At 38.6% G+C, this 23,072-nt stretch overlaps 1 protein-coding gene and 1 long non-coding RNA gene across 4 annotated transcripts in view; one reads left to right on the top strand and one right to left on the bottom strand.

The window, feature by feature from the left end:
- CMC1 (C-X9-C motif containing 1) overlaps positions 1 to 2,791 on the bottom strand; it is a 77,096-nt gene extending 74,305 nt beyond the window's left edge. For all 3 annotated transcript variants that reach the window (XM_032259738.1, XM_032259747.1, XM_032259758.1), the window contains exon 1: positions 2,435 to 2,791. In XM_032259738.1, the coding sequence (XP_032115629.1) occupies positions 2,435 to 2,768 (334 nt within the window). In that variant the 5' untranslated portion in view covers positions 2,769 to 2,791. The remainder of the gene's footprint in view (positions 1 to 2,434) is intronic.
- The window catches only part of LOC116537551, a 292,436-nt gene continuing 272,117 nt past the window's right edge, over positions 2,754 to 23,072 (top strand). The window contains exons 1-2 of the long non-coding RNA XR_004263190.1: positions 2,754 to 2,890; positions 8,940 to 9,023. This is a non-coding gene — a long non-coding RNA (uncharacterized LOC116537551). The remainder of the gene's footprint in view (positions 2,891 to 8,939; positions 9,024 to 23,072) is intronic.

Genomic DNA, 23,072 nt, shown 5'->3' with positions numbered 1-23,072 from the left:
TCCCTCTACAATGCATGCTACCACTGTAGCCAGGGTAATAAACACACAAATTATGTTACTGCCCTCTTTAAAAGACTCCAAAGGCAGAGTCTTTTAAAGACCTACCACACCACATACTATTGGTGGCATTAGAAAAAAATTCAAATGCTTTATTATCACAGCCAGCCTTGGAGGCCTTGCAGCCTCTGCAATATCTAGGCATTTGCCTACTACCTACTTTCACAATATCTTTCCTCATGGATCCCCTCCACACTCTGACCCACATTCAAGTTAAATATTTTCAGTATTTTTTTACCAATGGCCTTGCACACTCTGCTTAGCTTCCTCTCATCCCTCAGTTTTCAATACAGATGTCACTCCCGCATAAAGCTCTTCACTGACTACTATCTTCACCATCTACCACATGACATTGCTTATTTTCTTCATTTTTATCACAATCTGTAAAAGTGTGTGTGTGTGTGTGTGTGCGTGCACGCATGCCCACACACACATCTGTGTAGAGTGGGACTGGGCTATTAATTGTCCTATATACTACTGTTCCCTAGGGCCCAGAACAATATGGGGCATATGCCAGGCACTCAACAAGTATTTGCTTAATCAATAAATACTCAAAAGGTGGCATGGTCTACAGTGCTGGACTGGAAATGAAATTACCTAGGTTTTATGCAGACTTGGCTCTACCAGCAGCTAGTTGTGTGGCATTGGGTACAATACAAGATTGGAGTGGCTTATGAATAATGAATAACTGGAAGGTAAGCAAGTGAAGACAGCAAGTATGAAGATATTTTTTTCCAAATTTCCCTGTCTAAATTCAAAAATTATAAATATATGGAAATCTTTAACCTCTCTCAGTCTCAGTCTCCTCATCTATATGAGATTTCTTTGATTGTCACTTCAAGTTCAGAAATACCGTAATTAGGCTGGGTGCAGTGGCTCACACCTGCGATCCCAGCACTTTGGGAGGCCGAGGCAGGCGGATCACTTGAAGTCAGGAGTTCCAGACCAGCCTAGCCAACAGGGTGAGACCCCACCTCTACTAAAAATACAAAAATTAGCCGAGCACGGTGGCACTCACCTGTAATCCCAGCTACTGGGGAGGCTGAGGGGGAAGAATTGCTTGAACCCAGGAAGCAGAGGTTGCAGTGAGCCAAGATTGTGCCACTGCACTCCAGCCTAGGTGACAGAGTGAGACTCTGTCTCAGTAACAAAAAAATAAAAATAAAATAAGAAATGTCATAAATTATATGGGCCTAAACCTGAACCTGCCTTACCCACCCCTCACCGACAACCATTCTACTCTCAAGAACCAAATCATAGTATTCATCCTGAAACCAAGCATCCCACAGTGCACTTTACTATCAACATCTGTGCTCATGGGGCTGCCTCTTCTTCAGCTCCAACCACTGGAAATTCTATCCTTCAAAGCCCAGGTCAACTGCTAACTGCTTCATAATCACATAGTCCAAAATGAATACGATCATTATGTTTCAGAACTCCCCTATGCTTCAAATTAGAGTACTCCCTGATCTACCACTACTCACTTGGACTAGTCACTTAACTTCTCTTCGCTTCAGCGTCCTAATCTGTAAAATGGAGATAAAAGGACCTACCACACCACATACTATTGGTGGATAATTGAGAACATTTAGCTTGGTAATAACGTGTTCAATTTAAGCATTATTTCTGTGCTACACCTATTTTTCATGCTTTTTGAAGGCTCCGAAAGAGCATTTTCCATTTCTCAATCTCCCAAGGTTTGACGCCATTTCAACTCTCAATGTTTTGACTTTTCGTAGAAATGTATTAAACCAATTACCATTCCCTCCAAAAATGCTATCTATACCCTTGCAACAATAGCCTAAAGCAAAGATACTGCAGGTGACCTTCCATAAGGATGGGAAATCCAGGGAAATTAAACTACTGCTGTAAACGGAAGTGGTTGGAAGCAAGGAAATTAAAACAACATTCAAGACTTTGAAGATCTCTTTCAAAAACCTGACTCCTGCCACCGTGATGGATCCTTTGAAATGTATTTTTAAGTTGGGTTACAAGGATGAACTCCCAAACAGAAATGTAAAACTGTGCGCTGGAAAGAATATGCAAATTTTTCTGGGGCCAGACTGTCTGCACCAGAGATTAAATGAGTCTGTGCCCTTAAGGGGCGAAAAAGAGGGTGACAATGAAGAGACTAGTCGAGTTAACTCGGAAACCACAATGGACGAGAGTTTAGACATCAAACGCAACCTCAGCTAACCATAACCCCCAACAAATGAGAAGATGACGTAAGACCGGGTGAAGCAGCCTGAGGAGACGCTGGTGGAAGCAGTGCCACTCAGAGCTCTGCACCTTTCCCAGGTCGGCATCCAACCCCTACGGCCCCTGGCGTGAGACCTGGGATGAGGCCCCTCGGCAAACCCCGCTTCCCGCCCGGTACCTGCGGGGTCAAGCGCCATCTCGGCGGGCGGAGAAGAAGGCAGCCCCTTAGCGGCTCCGAGGGCAAGCGGGGAGGGGAGTAGAGGGGAGGGAAGTAGAGGGGAGGAGCTTGGGATCGGACGCGCGAGCGACCTCCGGGAGCTTCGGGAGCTTCCCGCAGCAGAAACGCGGCGCCCTTTGCAAAGCACCAACAGGCCCCTTTCCCTCTTCCTTCCCGGGTTTTTACTTCCGCCGCCCGTTGCGCCTGCGCTCCCCTGGCCCCGCCCCAATCGTGTAGCGAGTGGAACTGACTTCGCTGAGGGAATGACCAGGGAAGGGGGCGTGGCTGCGCTCATTCGGGGCGGGGCCGCGCAGGACGCGCGCAGCCTAGCTTCGTGAGGCCTGAGCAACGGTTGCTGACGTGAGTCTGCGGTGACTGGAGCCGGAGCTGCAGGACTTTGGGACTGCGCCTCACTCGGTAACTGGGTCCAAGTCCGAGCCCCGCCCCCCATACCCGCCTTCGGAGAACCCAATGAATCATTCAGTTCCTTTATTTTTTTCTTCGGTAACGTTCATTCATTCATAAATGTCTGTTCCATGGCTGCCAAATTCCAGCCACGGTTCTGAATGCGAGAGGAAAATAACCAGAAAAATAACGTCCCTGTTCTCAGGGAGCGGTGTGGCGGAGGAGACGAATAAAAACACGCTGTTAAATGTGGTAAACGTCACACACGCTAGGTGTGCACAGCTTGTTCTCCATAAAGGTGCTGTGGTCTGTGCAATATCGTTATTTCTCCTTCAAATCAAAGACTACGGCTCTCCTAGAGGTTAAAATGCGGGCTCTAGAAGTACCTCTGTGTTGTAAAATCATGTCCTCAGGGCGTACGGGCTGATTTGGGTGATGTTACAAACCCGCCTCTACCGTAAAAGCTGTATGTTTTGTGAGAGTAAAATGAAGAAAGGTAATAGCCGTCCCGCTGAAGTCCCCCTACTAACCTCTTCTCAGTGGAAGAAACTTTCTAGCTGGTACTAAGGTTCATTTCCACTCACAAACCAGCCTTCAGAAGTGCCTCCTTGTCAAATTTATGTTTAACTGTCTCGAGCCACCGAAGGGTGAGGTGCGGCCTGGGACAGATGGGACAGATGTTTAGAAAAACAAGGAGCAGCTGCTTCTTCCCTGCAAGGGATTTAGGGCTTTCAAAATGATCCCCTCCCCACCTACCTGCAGTCCCTCCTCCCCTGCTGCTGCTTCCGCCTGGTCAGTTGGCAGAAAAGCTGAGGCAGTTGAGCAGGGCTGGGAAAGTGGGTCTCTGCTCAGCAGGTCTTCCGTTTAAGGGCCTATTTGGGCATAACGGCCCTTATTACAGCTGTAGGTTGAGGTGCCAAGGTGAAGAATTAACGTTTCACTCACCCAGCCGGGGAATCAGGTCCTTTTCCTTTTATGTTTTGTAAATATGCTTAGAAATACACCAACATGCCTCTGGTGTGTCTCTTTTATTGTTCTGAAGGCGAAGGATTTGATTTAGAAAGCTAAAGCAAATCTTTTTGAGAATATCGAGTATTAAAACACAGGTCAGACACCTCTATTCAAGTATTAGATTAAGCTAAATCTTTCTATACGCAAAAGGGTATTATGGTAAAGAGGGAAAGTTTGAAGAGCTTCAGTCAGAAAGACCTGGCTTTTTTCACTTGAAGCCTGTAGCATGATCTGTTACCTTAGTGACTTCAATAAGTTCTATCATTTTTCTGGACTTCGGTTTCTAATTTGCAAGGTTGTTCTGAGGAATAAATGTGACATCATATAATGCATTTGAAATACATTGAAGGACCACCTCTACCGTTTTTGCCATGGCTATCACTTGAAACATTACTGTTTAACATTTGTTTTTAAATCAACTCACTTTTTAAAAACACTTACATAGGCACTATTTAGCCTTATCCTCAGCAACAGTATCTGTAAAATCATGGGTTTTGTGTGTCCCATAAAATGAACTGCTAGCCATATCACACTGGGAGAAGCACTAGCAAAAGTAATAGCCCAATACCCAATACATAATAGCATATCTCTCTCTACTCCCATGTTAAACTAGATACTTTGGGGGAAAACTAGGTACTTTGGGGAAAACTGAATCTTCGCAACCTAACTAGGTAAGATGAGTCATTTTTTAAGTTAAGCAAATGTAATTGGCAATTAACAACAAGAAATTTCCTGAGGCATCGCCTTATTAGTAGACAATTATTTGGGTAGTAATTGCAATAGAAACTCAAGGAAATAGCAGAGGACATCATCCTGGAAATTAAGAACAGTGTCTTACTCAATTGTGATCCCTAGAGCTCAATGTCTGGTCACTGGTGACCCCACAGAAGCCTTTCTCAAAAGACTGAATGCTGGAATGGTTAGGAAAGACTTCAAAGATAAGTTATAAGTTATGCTTGGCCTTGAAAGATGGGCAGAATGAGCAGACAGAAAAAAAGGCATGTCGTGCTAGGAGAAAAATGAGATCAAAATCTTCTGGGATTTGAACTGCTCTTAAAGGAGCATGGTGGAGCATGGCAGAGATGCAGGCTAAGGAATGGAACCATATGAACAAAAGCACAGGGTTGGGAAGCACTGTGCTGTGTGGCAGGCATGTGGTGGGCAGTGCTTGAAATCACTTGAATATATTTGAGGATTTGGAAAGCTAGGGCAATTATGCATTGGCTAGAAAAGGCCAGACTCCCACAGCCTTAAACATTAGACAGAGGTGTGTTTGAATGTGTTGCTATAAGGAACAAGACTCCATTGGAGGTTAACATACAGGAAAGGAGCATTGTGGTCAAAATTTTCTAAAGGTGTTTTACGCAAGTTTTGTGCAGGATTGATTTAGGTAGCAAGGAAAGAGCTAAAAGGCAAGCGGAAAAGTAAGGAGGCTATTGTGCTGGTTTGGGCAAGATCTGAAAAGAGCCTAAACTGGGATACATAAAAATATAAAAGGATGAACGTGGGAGTAATTGCAAAGGAAGAAACTACCTTTCAAAATTGGATTTAGGAGATTAGGACCAAGAGTCAAGATTTCCAGATTATTCCTTTTTTTGGCAAATATATACAGACAAATGAGAAAATCATGGCAATGTGCCTATTCATGCCTAAAATGATCTGCCCTTGATCTTCATTATTGGGGGCTAAGAGTGGTGATAATGAAACAGAAAGGTCAGTTCAGAGAAATTTGCAGTAATCCAGGGTAATAACAGTTGAACCACAGTGAATTTCTCTTTGCATGTGAAGGCAAAGGAATGTGCAAGTGGAAACAAATATCTTAATTATTTTTGAGTCAGTTGTGACCAGATCTAACATTCTTTTGTGCTATATGTTGATATTCAGTTAGTTATTTTTTGAAATTGAGATTGTCAGTCAGCCCCTGCTTGCTTCTGACTCTTCTTAGCATCAAAATTAAAGACTTTTTCATCTGTAGCTCGGCTCTGCTACAGATGAGAATCAAACTTGAAATCAATGAGATTTCACACTTGAGTCAATAAGAATCAAACTTGAAAGAATATTAGAAGCCCCATCTCTACCAGAGGATAGGATTGAGAAGTAGTTATTGGCCAGAAGATCAATAACCAAGGGTTCCTGGTGGCCCTGCCTACTTTCTGAGCTGTATTATTTAGCACCCGGTTGGCATGGCTTGTGCCTTCTGTGGTTTGAAAGGACTTAGGCCCATCTTGACATTTATATTATTTGCTAGGACTGTCATAATAAAGTGCCACAGTCTGGGTAGCTTAAACAACAAAAATATTTTCTCACAATTGCAGGGTAGAAGTCTGAGATCAAAACTGTTAACAAGGATGCTTTTGCCTGAGGCTTCTTTCTCTTCTTGGCTTGTAGATAACATCTTCTCCTGTGTCTTCATGTGGTCTTCCCTGTGTGTAGCTGTGTGTCCTAATGTCTTCTTATAGGGACACCAGCTATATTGGATTGGGACCCACTCTAATGAATATCCTAATGGCCTCGTTTTGCCTAAACTACCTGTTTTAAAACCCTGTCTCCAAATGCAGTCACATTCTGAGGTGCTGGGGGCTAGGACTTCAACACAAGAATTTTGGGAGACACAGTTCAACTGATAAAAACATTCAAAATTTTTTTTTTTTTTTTTCCGAGACGGAGTTTCGCTCGCTCTTGTTACCCAGGCTGGAGTGCAATGGCGCGATCTCGGCTCACCGCAACCTCCGCCTCCTGGGTTCAGGCAATTCTCCTGCCTCAGCCTCCTGAGTAGATGGGATTACAGGCACGCACCACCATGCCCAGCTAATTTTTTGTAGTTTTAGTAGAGACGGGGTTTCACCATGTTGACCAGAATGGTCTCGATCTCTTGACCTCGTGATCCACCCGCCTCGGCCTCCCAAAGTGCTGGGATTACAGGCTTGAGCCACCGCGCCCGGCTACATTCAAATTTTTTATAAGGACTACAATTATTCCCTGAATCCCAGATCACTTGGCTAGAGCCCTGAGAACCTGCCTAGCGTTCATCTCTCACCAGAATAAAATACTTTGTCCCTGTTTTTCTGACTTTTAAATAGGGCCTGCTTTAATCTGACTCAGTTCACCTGTCCACTGCAGTCAGCTCCTGTCTGTCCCTCATTCTCTACATCTGATTGATCAGAATATCTACTCAGTTCTCCTTCCTTAAGATATCTTTATTATATCTGCCAAACATAATCATAACTCTTAGTGCAAGATCTTCCCATTTTTGCTGATATTGTTATAATAGTTCTGAAATGGCTCTCTGTTCCTAGGCATTTCTTCTTCCCACTTATTCTCTCTAATCCATTTCACCCACAACAGCAAATTGATCATAAAATTTCCTATATAAAATTCCCAGTAAGAGACAACCTATGGAATGGGAGAATATATTTGAGAACCGTACAAATGATAAGGGGTTAACATCCAAAATATATAAGGAATTCAAACAATTCCATAGCAAGAAAACAACCCAATTTAAAAATGGGCCAAGAACCTTAACAGGCATTTCTCAAAAGAAGACATATAAATGATAACAAGTATGTGAAAAAAATGTTCAATGTCATTCATCATCAGGGAAATTCAAATTAAAACCACAGTGAGATATTACTTAATATCTGTTAGAATAGCAGAAATACAGGAAGGTAATAAAACGTTGATGATGATATAGAGAAAAGAGAACACTTACACACTGCTGGTGGGAAGGTAAATTAGTATAGTCATTATGGAAAACAGTCTGGAGGCACCCCGAAAACTTAAGAACAGAACTACCATATGATCCAGCATTCCCACTACTGGGTATATATTCAAGGGATATGAAATGAGCCTGCTGAGAAGATATCTGTACTCCCATGTTTTATTGCAGCATAATTCACAATAGCCAAGGTATGGAATCAACCTAAGTGTCCATCAACAGATGAATGGATAAAGAAAATATGGCATATATACACAATGGAACACTGTTCCACTCTAAAAAGAGAAATTTTGTCATTTGCAACAACATGGATGAACCTGGAGGACATGATGTATCCTTCAATTTTAAAAGAATCTTCTGTGAAATAGCCTTGGCACAGAAAGAAAAATACCCATTATCTTACTTATATGTGCAGTGTGAAAAAGCCAAACTTCTAGAGAGTAAAATGGTGGTAATCAGAAGCTAAGGGTTTGGGGACCTCGGGGAAACGTTAATAAAAAAATGGAAAATATCAGACAGGAGGAATAAGTTCAAGAGATCTACTGTACATAATGGTCGCTTCAGTTAGTAACAATATACTGTCTATTTGAAAACTGCTACTAAGAGATTTTAAGTATTCCCATTACAAAAAAAAATTATGTGGAGTAATGCATATGTTAAATAACTTTATTTTGCCATTGCATAATATATATATTTAAAAACATCATGATGTACCCTATAAATATATACTATCTAACTTGCCAATTGAAACAAATGCATACATACATACATACATACATACATACATAAATCCTCCGTATTTCCCTATGTAAATAAAATTCAAACACCTTCTTTTAACAAGGTTCATAAAATTCTTTATAAACTTAGTCCCAGATTACTATATCAACTTTTCTTAACCAACCTCTTTGAAATCTGCAATTTGTGCTATGTTAATTTACATGCAACAGTTTGTTAAATTATCTGTAAAGACTTCTTTGCACTATCCTGGAAAAATGGGTAAGAGTTTGTATTTAATATAAAAACTTGAAACTGATTGCAGAAAAAGTATCTAGTGAAAAGAGAGGACCATTGGAACTAAACAGATTGACATAGTTTGGATATATGTACTCATCCAAATCTCATGCTGAATGTAATACCCAGTGTTGGAGGTGGGGCCTGTTGGGAGGTGATTGGATCATGGGGGCAGATTTCTCATGAATGGTTTAGCACCATCCTATTGGTACTGTCCTTGCGATAGTGAGTGAGATCTTGTGAGATCTGTTTAAAAGTGTGTGGCACCTCCCTTCTCTCCTGCTCCTGCTCTGGCCATGTGACATGCCTGCTCCTCCTTCACAGTCCATCATGATTGCAAGTTTCCTGAAGCCTCCCCAGAAGCCAAGCAGATACCAGCTTCATGCTTCCTGTCCAACCTACAGAATTGTGAGTGAATTAAACTTCCTTTCTTTGTAAATCACCCAGTCTCAGGTATTTCTTTAAAGCAATGTGAGAATGGCCTAATACACAGAGCTAAACTCATTTTTCTCCCCTACTTTACTTAACTGCTTTTATTGAGATATAACTTATTTACGATAAAGATTATAAATCTTTGTACAGCTAAATGAGTATTTACATATGTATACATATGTCAAAATATAGAACATTTCTAGCCATCCAGAAGGTTCCTTGTGAAGTCTGTTTAAAAGTGTGACACCTCACCTCTCTCCTGCTCTTCTCTTAATAAAACCTCTCTCCACAAAATTAACTACTCTTGTAACTTCTTTGAGCATTGATTAGTTTTGCCTGTTTTTGAACTTCATATATAATCATACAGTGTGTAGTCTTTCATATCTGGCTTTTTTTGCTGAACTTTGTGGCTATGAGATTCATTCATGTTGTTGTATAGAGAAAGATAGCTGCTCTGCTACTTTTAATGTAACATTTGGTAAATGGTTTATCTTCCTGGGCCTCAATTTTTTTATCTGTAAAAATATAACCTACCTCTGCATGATTAATTTAAACCTTAATGATGCCCTGTTACACTGACAGTGGTGTCTGTCTCACACACAGTAGGCCATTCTTAAACTGTAGCTATTGTTGCTATGATGATTATCCTTTAGATCCTCTGTTTCTCTATTTTCACTGTTGAAAAACTGTTCTTCTGAACTATTATTACATGATATATAGGTTTTAAAAATTTTTATTCAGAGCTAATCTGCATTCAAGGACTGAAATCTAGGCAATAATGGGTTTAAATCAGTATTATGTGAAACAACCTACAAATGAACAAAGGAGATTTAGCAGTGTGCCCTATCACTCATCAGGTGAGAAAAAAAAAAAAGTGTGAAATATCACCTCTCACCTCTGCAGAAGGCTTTCTGTATTTTATGTTTTGTTTTCACTGTGTATGGTTTTCTGGTGGCCTCCTTTGAGACAGACCACAGTATTCTCTGGGGTCAGAGGCTCTATTCCTAGAAAATAAAATAATTTTTAAAAATAATAATAATACTATGACATGACTTATATTGGATTTCTCCTATCTTGGCTTTGTGCAGGTGCTATGATCCTTTGTAGAATTTCTCATAAGAACTGACAAAAGACAGGAGTGCTTTTTGTTGCACACTGAGCCTTAAATATCAGTGACATACCAGTTAGTGAGTCAACTGCACCAAAAACATGTAGGGACCTTTTGCTCATTTAAAGGAAACAAAGTTATGAAAGCTTTAGTGACTTAACACCAAGTATCTCTGCCTGCTAATCTGAAAGAGGACAAATGTCTTAATTTACCACCATTCCTCCTTCAGATCAGAGAACTTTCCATATGCCATGTACTGTACTGAAGTCTGGGAAAATAAAGATGAGTAAGTTGAGGTTCCTGCCTTTAAGTAACTCAAAGTCTAGAGGGAGAGATAAAAACATATGAATAATTACAGCTCAACTGATAGATGATGATATGGGAGCCCAGAGAATGGAGAAATTAATTTGACTTCCAGAAGACTTTATGTACATGCTTATGTCTGAAGTAGGTCTTAAAGAATAACTAAATTTTCAACAAGAGAAAGACAAATAGAGTTCTCGTTGACAAAGCTTTTCCCATGTAGAATAAGTGTGGGATTACTTTCATGCCCCATGAAGGTGGCTAAAATATTTAGATTATCCACTACTATTTGGAGTCAAACAAGATACAAGAAAAAAAAAAATCTAATGTTGAGTACTGCTATCAAGTTTCAATGCTTTCTTCCAAGTGCTGTGCCCAAACAAAACAATCCCATATCACTGATTCTGGTATCTTTACCAATTAGACATGAAGCATTAGCCCAGATGAAAACCTCCCAAAGAACTCGGGCCTTGACCTTCAGTAAAGAAGAGTTTGTTTACATTGAGTTCTGTTAATTTGATTCTGTGTCATGGAGCCAGGGATCTCAAGGTATGGATTAAAGATGTCCTATAAAAATAAGGTATTGCTGTTGTTACTAAGTCACATGATGATCTGCTTTTTGAGGAGAGAGATTGTGTCTTACGTGCTATGGCATTTCCTCCATTTCTCACTGGACCTGGCATCACAAATGCTTATTGAACAAATTCCTGTTAATGGAGAATGTAAGGGCATCGTGTAAAACTAAAGTGGGTCACATGACCCACCAATTATTTCTCATTAATACCATTTCTATTCTTTTACCTGTTCCTAACTCTTGCCTGAATTCTGACACTATTTTTGTATTTTCTGGTTATTTGGTACAGGTACTTCGAGGATCCATATGCTTAAAGAGTGTTTTTTTTAACTCAGGACATGTGGTATACATTTCTGGTATTGTCTGCTTGGCATCTTGCTCTTCTTTTGGAAACTATTCCTCCCCGATTAGTTATATGGTTTCTACCAGTATCCTCGTGTCCTTACATGACATCTCTCCTTACATGTATTCATTGGTCCAAAAATGAATACCTGGCCTATGAAAGTTTGATGAAATTCTGTCCTAGAAATTTTAGATGTGGGTCTAAGCATGTCAGTGTTTTTGTTTTTTTTTTTTTTTTAGCTTTTTTTTTTTTAATTGTACTTTAGGTTCTGGGGTACATGTGCAGATCATGCGGGATTGTTGCATAGGTACACACATGGCAATGTGGTTTGCTGCCTCCATCCCCCCGGCACCTACATCTGATATTTCTCCCCTTGTTATCCCTCCCCGACTACCCCACCCCCCCACTGTCACTCCCTTGCCCCCACCAACAGACCCCAGTGTGTGATGCTCCCCTCCCTGTGTGTCCATGTGTTCTCACTATTCAAGACCCACCTGTGAGTGAGAATATGCGGTGTTTGATTTTCTATTCTTGTATCAGTTTGCTGAGAATGATGGTTTCCAGATTCATCTATGTCTCTACAAAAGACATGAACTCATCGTTCTTTATGGCTGCATAGTATTCCATGGTGTATATGTGCCACATTTTCCTTGTCCAGTCTATCGTCGATGGGCATTTGGGTTGGTTCCAGGTCTTTGCTATTGTAAACAGTGCTGCTATGAGCATACATGTTCATGTGTCTTTATAATAGAATGATTTATAATCCTTTAGGTGTATACCCAGTAATGGGCTTGCTGAGTCAAATGGAATTTCTATTTCTAGTTCCTTGAGGAATCGCCACACTGTCTTCTACAATGGTTGAACTAGTTTACACTCCAAACAACAGTGTAAAAGTGTTCCTATTTCTCCACATCCTGTCCAGCATCTGCTGTCTCCCGATTTTTTAATGATCGCCATTGTAACTGGCATGAGGTGATATCTCAATGTGGTTTTCATTTGCATTTCTCTAATAATCAATGATGTTGAGCATTGTTTCATATGTTTGTTGGCCTCATGTATGTCTTCTTTTGAAAAGTGTCTGTCTATATCCTTCGCCCACTTTTGGATGGGTTTGTTTTTTTCTTGTAAATCTGTTTTAGTTCTTTATAGATTCTGGATATTAACCTTTTGTCAGATGGGTAGATTGCAAATATTTTTTTCCCATTCTGTTGGTTGTTGTTCACCCTAATGATTGTTTATTTTGCTGTGCAGAAGCTCTGGCATTTAATTATGTCCCATTTGTCTATTTTGGCTTTTGTTGCCAATGCTTTTGGTGTTTTAGTCATGAAGTCCTTGCCTACGCCTATGTCCTGAATGGTTTTGCCTAGGTTTTCTTCTAGGGTTTTTATGGTGTTAGGTCTTAAGGTTAAGTCTTTAATCCATCTGGAGCTAATTTTAGTGTAAGGTGTCGGGAAGGGGTCCAGTTTCTGCTTTCTGCACACTGCTAGCCAGTTTTCCCAACACTATTTATTAAACATGGAATCCTTTCCCTATGGCTTGCTTTTGCAAGGTTTGTCAAAGATCAGATGGTTGTGGATGTGTGGTGTTGCCTCCAAGGCCTCTGTTCTGTTCTATTGGTCTGTATGTCTGTTTTGGTACCAGTACCATGCTATTTTGATTATTGTAGCTTTGTAGTATAGTTTGAAATCAGGTAGCATGATGACTACGGCTTTGTTCTTTTTGCTTAGGATTGTCTTGGCTATGCAGGCTCTCTTTTGGTTCCATATGAAGTTTAAGGTGATTTTTTCCAGTTCTGTCAAGAAGGTCATTGGTATCTTGATGGGGATAGTATTGAATCTATAAATTACTTTGGGCAGTATGGCCATTTTCACGATATTGATTCTTCCTAACCATCAACATGGAATGCTCCTTCATTTGTTTGTGTCCTCTCTTATTTCCTTGAGCAGTGGTTTGTAGTTTTCCTTGAAGAGGTCCTTTACATCCTTTATTAGTTGTATTCCTAGGTATTTTATTCTCTGTATAGCAATTGTGAATGGGAGTTTGCTCATGATTTGGCTCTGTGTAGTCTGTTATTGGTGTATAGAAATGCTTGTGATTTCTGCACATTGATTTTGTATCCTGAGACTTTGCTGAAGTTGCTTATCAGTTTCAGGAGATTTTGGGCTAAGATGATAGTGTCTTCTAAATATACAATCATGTCATCTGCAAATAGAGACAATTTGACCTCCTCTTTTCCTAATTGAATACTCTTTATTTTTTTTTTCCTTTTCTAATTGCTCTGGCTAGAACTTCCAATACTATATTGAATAGGAGTGGGGACAAAGGGCATCCTTGTATAGTGCCAGATTTCAAAGGGAATGCTTCCAGTTTTGGCCCATTCAGTATATGGGCTGTGGATTTCTCCTAAATAGCTTTTATTGTTTTGTGATACATTCCATCTGTACCTAGTTTATTGATAGTTTTTAGCATAAAGCTGTTGAATTTTGTCAAATGCCTTCTCTGCATCTATCAAGATAATCATGTGGTTTTTGTCTTTGGCTCTGTTTACGTGATGGATTACATTTATAGACTTGTGTATGTTGAACCAGCCTTACATCCCCGGAATGAAGCCTACTTGATCGTGATGGATAAGCTTTTTGATGTGCTGTTTTAATTAGTTTACCAGTATTTTATTGAAGATTTTCGCATCTGTGTTCATCATGGATATTGGCCTGAAGTTTTCTTTTTTTGTTGAGTCTCTGCCGAGTTTTGGTATCAGGATGATGTTGGTCACTTAAAATGATTTGGGAAGGATTCCCTCTTTTTGTATTGTTTGGAATGGTACCAGCTCTTCTTTGTACGTCTGGTAGAATTCAGCTGTGAACCCATCTGGACCTGAGCTTTTTTTGGTTGGCAGGCTGTTAATTGCTGCCTCAACTTCAGCCCTTGTTATTGGTCTGTTCAAGGTTTCAACTTCTTTCTGGTTTAGGCTTGGGAGGGTGCAAGTGTCCAGGAATTTATCCATTTCTTCCAGGCTTACTGGTTTAGGTGCATAGAGTTTTTTGTTTCTCTGATTGTAGTTTGTATTTCTGTGGAGTCAATGGTGATATCCTTTATCGTTGTTTTCTAAAACTGAAATTGTAAGATGCAAAATATGTAGAAGTCATTAAGAAACTCGTTTTTGCCATGTAGAGAAAACTACCTATAGGTAGAGAAAAAGGGTGAAGCCCAACCAAAGAGTTACAGAGACTCAAGACTGAGAAAGTCCAGAAAAAGCTTGTGTATCTAGTCGCAGTTGCTGTGAGGCTCAGCTCTATATCTGCCTTTCTGTGGCTTTGCTCTTCTTTGAGCCACAACAGACAAATGTAGGACACCTCTTGTGCACAACTTCAAATACGCTTGGCCCCAACTCTTGCACCTGGGCCTAGTTCTTTTTAAGCTTCCTTCAACCTTCTTCATGTAGGTGCAAGTTGACAGCACCTTGCCTCAGCCTTATACCTCTCACTTGGTTCTCTGATGCTACACCATGGAACATGCACAGGGACCCTCTCAGTAGCTTTTTGTATTCTAGAAGTGCAGGGGAAGTTACTGCCAATGGGACTACCTTGATTAATAGTGAATTGAATCCAGTACATAAATGTATGCCATTTTTTAATTCCCCAGGCAGCCAGTCTTCAAACACATTTTAAATATTTCTGCAAAGGCCTCATGGTAAACAGCACCAGTCACCTGTGAAGTAGGCAACTTAGTGATACATTTATGTATTATCTTTCCCAGCTTCCCTCTTTCACTCTTCCCTCCTCCTCACTCCTGTTTCCTGAGATTATATTCCAAGACAATCAACCTGCATGCAATCTAGTCTAAAAGAGCACTTGCTCATCGTTTCCCATGTTTTGTTTAAGTTGGTTCCTGCCCCTTGCTACTCAAAAACATTGTCATAATTAATAAGACCTGCAGTGGTTCTCTCATTGCCCATAGAATAAGATCATACAAGCAACAGAACTGGATGAGAATACATCAAAATCCAGGCACAGGAAGCAGCCTACTACTTTACCGTAATTACCCCATATTACTATTTGCCTATTCTTTGCCTGTTGTAATCTGCTCTTCTTTGCTTTCATCTTCTCTGGCTGGAAATCCCTTAGCTCTCAATACTTCAGCTCTCGATTCTCATGCCAGGCCTTCTTTCTTTGAAGACCCATGTGTTATGCTCCAGGTGTGACAGTCATATGTCTCTCAATATGGTTCTAGAAACCTAGTTTAGCTCCATAACATATGCTGGTCAATAAGCTAGACCCAAAGACCCACAATTGCCAAAGCACCCCACCGAGCATTTCTCCCAGTGCCCAAGACATAGAAGCCACTCACTAAATATCTGTTGGATAAATTTATAAAGGTATTAATTTCTGGGTCCTTAAAAGCAAAGATTAGAAGGGAAATGATCATACACTTGCTTTATGCTTGAATCATTATCAATCATACGAAACATATACAGAACACACCCATACATACTTCCTTTTATTTGTATTACTTATTAAATGTTAAGAAAACATTAAAGCCTTCATCAAAGCAGTGTATAGATACCAAAATTTATTTCAGTTTCTACTTATTCTTGATGTTTTAGGTTGTTTCTAAGTTTTCTTTCAAAATTAACACAGTGATAAATATTCTAAAAATAAAGCTTTTACCTTTAGCTCTGTTTATTTCTAAAGGGTAATTTTTAGAAGTGAAATTATTTTGCTAATTACTATAGATAAATTGTTAGCAACAGGTAAAGTCATCTTAATAATTTTTGTAAAATTAATACAAACAGGCATAGTGTTACAACCTTTTACGTTTTGTTATTACTAATAAACATTTTGGTGTATTTACTAGCACTTTAATTGGCCTTCTGTGAAATGCCTACCTATATTCTTGCCCATTTTTAATTTATACTATTACTATTTTTTACTGATTTTTATGTTTTCTTTCTATATCAAAGGTATTAAGTCTTTTTCTATCCTGTTTGTAGCATTAATTTTTTGTAATTGTTTTCCTTTACTTACACTAATTTGACAGACAAGTATAGAATATTTTCTTTTGATACTTTGATTTAATTCTTAGAGATAACCTATCCTGTCCCCAGTATTTTATTTTCATTTTTATAAAAATATAGATTTCTAGGGCAAGGGAAGGGAGAGCATTAGGACAAATACCTAATGCATGCGGGGCTTCAAACCTAGATGACAGGTTGATAGGTGCAGCAAACCACCATGGCACATGTATACTTATGTAACAGACATGCGCATTCAGCACACATGTATCCAGAACTTTAAGTAGAATTTTTAAAAACCGGACAGATAAGAAAAAATAGATTTCTACTTTACATCTACCTTCTTATCTTTATTTCATTTTATTTATGGTGACAATTTTTTCCCAAATAACTGCCCAATTTCTCTGACACAATTTTTCTAGATATATTTACTGAATAATTTACCTTTTCCATCCTGGAACTTGTGATATATAAAGAAACAGATAACAATGATGAATCTTAAATTTATGTTAGTTTGTATATATAATCAGTATAAAGCGTAGTATATTTCCCCTATCAGCTAAATAACTTTAAAAAGAAATAAAGAAAAACTATCAACTTCTAGTGAACTAGATGTTAGTGGTGACAGCTAAGTCACAACATCATGTTTCAAACTACAAGTTTTAACTATACTTGGACCAAATCAATTGACTTAGAAAGTCCTTACTCTCAGGTTTTATGGCATTTCTCAGTTATATAGGGAGCTTGATGTTCGTTCGTTCGTTCGTTCTTTCTTTCTCTCACTCTTTCTAGAGGGTAGGGGTATGAATACCGCTTACCGCAGCCTTGACCTCCTGGGCACAAGAAATTCTCCAACCGCAGCCTCCTGAGTAAATAGGACTATAAGCATGCACCACCACACCCAGATAATTTATTTATTAATTTTTATTTTTTGTAGAGATGGAGTCTTGCCCCATTGTCCAAGCTGATGTTATTTCTACTAGACAAAAATTCCTCATAATTTGTAATTTCAAATAATTACTGGAAACCAGAAGAATAGATGATATATGGCTTAATGAACATTATTCTTTAGTGCTGAAATGATTTTCTAATTTTGATTCTTTGACCTCTTGGTCCAAGAGTGGGCCATTGTCTCAGTCTTTAAAGGTAAAGAGTTATTATATTCTACTATAAGGGAAATAAGACAATTTTGGAATATTGCTAAAAAATGGAAATAAGAATTTTCAATAATATTCAGCTTGCAGTACTGTTTTCAATACTGAATAAGAAAATAGTTATGGAATTATTAGCCAAAGCATGGAACACAATTGGTGGCCAATAGATGTTAGAAGTTTTATAAGGGTACTTTTGTAATCTGTGAATCCCAGAAGTATCTTAGGCATCCATGGGCTTACTCTTAGGAAGTAGAAATAGTGATAAATGGTCATATCTTCCAACAAAATGAAGTGAATTTCTCCTTGGAGTAGTCCTGAGAAGAATGTTAGAATGTGGTAAATGCCCAGTTCCATACTATCTGATGTTGGAGGGGAGCTGGAGAAGCTTGGCATCTTGGAGAATGTGCATTTTCCGTTATTGAAAACAGAATCACATTCACTGGAGGAGGATTATTATCAAGAGAAGAGACAAGTAGGAAATCACTCAAATTGTTTCTTCAGTGAATGCATATGGAAGCTGAGGGCCTTTCTTCAAGCCTCATGTTCAGCCTTTATGTGTGGCTGTGGCATCCAACAATATTGCCCTTCCCCCATTTTTTTTTTTTTTTTTTAAAGGCAAGGTCTCGCTTTGCTGCCAGGCTGGAGTGCAGTAATGCAGTCCTAGCTCGCTGTAGCCTCAAACTCTTGGGTTTTGCAAGTTTCCTGTCTCAGCCTCCTGAGTAAGTAGTACCACAGGCACATACCACCACCAGGCCTGGGCTTTTTGAAAACTTTTTTGTTCCTCTGAACTAGATTTACCTACTTCTACCATGAATTCTGGTTTTTGTTTGTTTTTTACTCTCTGACTCAACCTTTTTTATTTTTAAACCTTGACCATTCTACTGTGTTTTGTCTTGAGAAATCGGACCTTCTCTGTGGTCTTTCTCTTAGATTGATTCATCTTAGGGGGTGCAACTGTTGCATTTTATGTGGAGGTTTCCAAAATAATACTCAAGTTTTGATTTCTCTCAAGTTTAAGGATTGCATTTCTAGCTCTTTACTGAATAAATGTTGTATAGATACCTCAAATTTAGCACATTGAAAAAAATCTTACCCTCTGTCATCCATATTTCTCTCAATAGTCTCAACTCAACCCATATTTTAATCCTCAGTTATCTTTGAACCTAAGTTCTGCACTTCACTCCCTAAATCCAAATCATGTTGCATAACCTTCTCTAATACCATGTATTTTTCTTTTCTCACAGTCAATGTTTTTGTGCAGACCACACCCCTTTCCACTTGGACTATTTTTGTAGCCTCCCAACTATTTCAGACCTCCAGACTTTCTTTCTCCAACTCATTCTATGCCCAGCCATATTAAAGCTTTTAAAATCCTTTTCCACCTCATGATGTTATTACTTGCTAAAACCATTCAATGATTCCAGATTTTCCAAACTTACAGGCCCAGCAAGCCTACATGTGGCTTAACCTTATTTTATAATCTTACTCCTTCTTACTTATCACTATGCCTCTGGACCCCCAATTCAGTGCATTTACAGAAAGTTTCAGAAAAGTGGTGGCTCTTAAAAGGAAGAGTGAAATAGCTCTAAAACATTTTTGATATACTTTGTTTTCTTCCAGTACACTTCGTAATGATTACAAACCCTACTTTAAAGACCCAGCTATTTCTACAAATACAAATTAACACCATGTTACCTACCAAGTCTCTCCATGTACGTGTAGGTATCTCAGTCTTTGTTCATGGCCCATAGATGAGTTCAGTGACCGTATTCATTAAAGTAAAACAGTAGGAAGAAACTACAGGACTTAAAAGTGGAATGGTATTTACATCCAAAATGACTTACCCATGTAAAAGTAGTCTGTGATAAAGTCAAGCCTAGAACCCAGAATTCCTGACAGGCATTCTTGGGATCATTGTAACTGGTTGTATATGTTTATGCTGAGGAAGTCCCATTTTTAAGCAATGCAGTAAGACAATAGTTTGAGGGCAGGCATTGTGGCTCATGCCTGTAATCCCAGCACTTTGGGAAGCTGAGGCAGGTATACTATTTGAGGTCAGGAGTTCGCAACCAGCCTGACCAACATGGTGAAACTCTGTCTCTACCAAAAATACAAAAATTAGCTGGGGTTGGTGGCACCCACCTGTAATCGCAGCTACTTGGGAGGCTGAGGCTGGAGAATCACTTGAACCAAGGAGGCAGAGGTTGCAGTGAGCTAGGATTGTACCACTGCACTCTAGCCTGATGATAGAGTGAGATTCCATCTCAAAAAAAAAAAAAAAAGATGTTAGAGTTACCACTTCTTTTAAGCTCATTTTTGTTGATACTAATAACGACAACAACAAAATCAACAAAAATTAAAAAAAAAGTAACCACTTTGAATGTCTGGATTTATTTGAATATGTAAATTCTTTATGTCTGTTGAAAAACTATGTTCAATATTGAACATGTCTCATATGCTAGACATTGGCATGGGAATTGATGATAGAGTGGTGAATAAAGCAATGCTCATGGCCCTAAGATACTATGTCTACAAGTAAGATTTTAATTATTATAATAAAGTTGATGAGTGATTATATGGTTTGGCTATGCAACCACCCAAGTCTTATCTTAAATTGTTACTCCCACAATTCTCATGTGTGTGGGAAGGACCCTGTCGAGGTCATTGAATCATGGGGGCAGGTCTTTCTCATGTTATTCTCATGATAGTGAATATGTCTCACAAGATCTGATGGTTTTAAAAGGAGAGTTTCCTCACACAATCTCTCTTCTCTTGTCTGCCGCCATGTGAGATGTGCTTTTCACCTTCCACCATGATTATGAGGACTTCCTAGCCATGTGGAACTGTAAGTCCAATAACTGTCTTTCTTTTGTAAATTGCCCAGTCTTGGTTATGTCTTTATCAGCAGCATGAGAGTGGACTAACACAAGTGGGTAAGGTCTTAAAAGGATAAGAAGCAATAATAGCACATAGTGCATAGGATAAGTGCCTAATCCAGCTCAGTGATTGGGATGAGGCTGGAGGTGGGCAGCTCAGAAAGGTTTTCAAGACGAATTGATGCTGAAAATGCGAGATCAACAGGAGCATGTCAAGCTAAAAAGAACAGGAGACAAAAATGTTCCAAATTGAGGAAAGCATGCAAAGACTCTGAAGGAAAGAAGTCCTGGTGGGTTTGGGAAAGTCTGAGGAATTTCAATCTGGCTGATCATTAAGTGCAAGGGTAAAATGTGAGGTTGCAAACACAGGCAGAAGTTAACATGGGCCTTTTAATAGGCAAAATTAATGGGGTCTTTATTCTGAGAGCAAAGAGAGGCTACTTAAATGTTAAGCATTGAAATGACATCAAATAATCTTTGGGACAAAAGATTTTTGACTGGGGTTGGCTCATTCACTGGGGTTTAAGGTGTCACAGGCATGAACAATTTTCTATAATTAAGTTTAAGGTGGTCATCTTCTTTTGTACTCTTTCTACTACATACTTGTGATGAAGACATCATATGGTTTTCCTTTTCCTCTTGCCCTAGCATAATTATCATTCTCCCTCTTTTTTTTTTTTAGAGATATGTCACATATTCATTCTGAATCTTGCTCTGGTGGGTTATCCAGGGGCACCAAACAAATGGACAATTCAAAATATTGATATTGGTGAAGGCTTCTCTTATTAAGACACAATAAACTCACTTGTAAGATTTGAGATTCGCTCTTGTATTAAAAATGTTTTTATTCGGGGCAAAATGTGGTATCAGAAATGGGGTATTAGCATGTTTTCAAATCAGATACATTGCAGAGCAAAGATGCTGGAGTCATGAACATTTTTACCTATCAGTTTTGTCTATTTCATTCCCGAACTATCATCAAAGAATGCAGTGCACCTAAAAACAAAACAAAACAAGTATTAAAATACATTGATGAGGGTGGCACCTTTCCTCATCCAGGCAAGTAACTCAAGTTAAAGATCCCTGCTTTATCTATTTTAGAATTGGAGCATTACAAACTGTAAAAATCATGTTAAGAAATAAGAATCTACAACAAAGTGAATCTCTGGATAATTTTGCCCTCCTGGGTAAGGAGAAAGAGCTCCTCCAATACCAATAAGAGAACTCCCCTTCACCTGTGTTTCAGCTGCGTAGTTGGTCTGATTTCAAAGGGAAAAAAAAATGGAAAATAATTGATTTATTGTCAAAAAAATTTTACAGCTTCAGGGAAAGAAATATATGACAAAGGTAAGCTTGTGTTTTACATTTTGATTCAGATTGTGGAAAAACAATTTCATTACCTTTCCTAGGAAATTACTGAATACTGTAAACACACTTTTTGCTTGACCAAGTCTCCTGCTGTTAGTTATCAATATCTTTAGTCATCTATACATTCCTCCTAAGTATTTATTACAATGAGAATAACAAATATGTCATAGCTTCTACTATAAATAATGACCAGCCATCATCAATACATGGCAATACCTTCTTTTCTGTTTACTATTAATTTTTCCAAAATACATTTCTCCAATCTCCTGAACCTAAAATCAGTATCCATTTATTATGATTAATTCTACTATTTCAAATATGCATTTGCTACTCTAGTTCTGTATTTGTTTTCAACGTGAAATGTCATTACTATCTATATATAATAATTCTCGTGTCAACCTGCCATGCTTTTTAAAACATCATGAAATGACCAGGAAAACTAAACCATTGCATAAATGCTAAGACATTTTCTTAGACAGATGACAGAAACTATCCTAATGTGAAATATATATATATATATGGGGGCGCAAGCATGAGTCTGACTTTGACTAATTTTATATTCATGAATAAGGCACCTCCAAATGAAGGAGTAAAATTCATTGCCATATGTTAAGTTTAGCAAAAGGTTTTTTAGAATACTTCTCAGAATTGACCAAGTAAATAACTCTAATGACTGGTAAAACATCCTTTCACAAGTTACAGGATGTCCAGTTGTTTGCTTTTCGTAAGATTAAAGCAGGATCTAATTAAGTTGCTAACTGATAAATCATTGTAAAGTAATTTTTAATAACGTGACTTTTGCTATGTTACTTGGAAAATATTTAAAGAAATAGCTGTCATTGCTATAATAAAATTCTTTCTTGGCCCATATAGTTATTTATGGGATCAACACTTCTCAAAAATTATATATATATAAGGTCAAACATAGGCATAGAATTTATTCTGAATGCCAATTCTAGAAACAAGTAATGTTTATCAATAGGCACATAAACTAATAGAAAAAAAGGCATTTATCTCACTAAGAGTGGTTTTCTTATAAGATTTTACTTATATTTAGTAAGCATTTTTCTAGATATGTATTTGTTGTTTTCATTAATTATATTGAATGATATATATAATAGTAAATCAATCTGTAAGAAATTATTTAAGACTTAGAGTCTTACGGATACAGGAAATGAAAACTTCAGCTTATATATATGCTTTTGCTGCAGTTACATAATAATCAATAAAAGACTAAAGAGTAAAATCTTATTCTGTTAAGATAAGATTTTACTCTTCAGTCTTTTAT

This window comes from Sapajus apella, unplaced genomic scaffold (genome assembly GCF_009761245.1).
Source record: "Sapajus apella isolate SASKATOON/1434 unplaced genomic scaffold, GSC_monkey_1.0 scaffold4, whole genome shotgun sequence".
NCBI classification, from domain to species: domain Eukaryota; kingdom Metazoa; phylum Chordata; class Mammalia; order Primates; family Cebidae; genus Sapajus; species Sapajus apella.
Note: the sequence above shows the minus strand (reverse complement) of the source record. Positions and strands in the feature narration are given on the sequence as shown.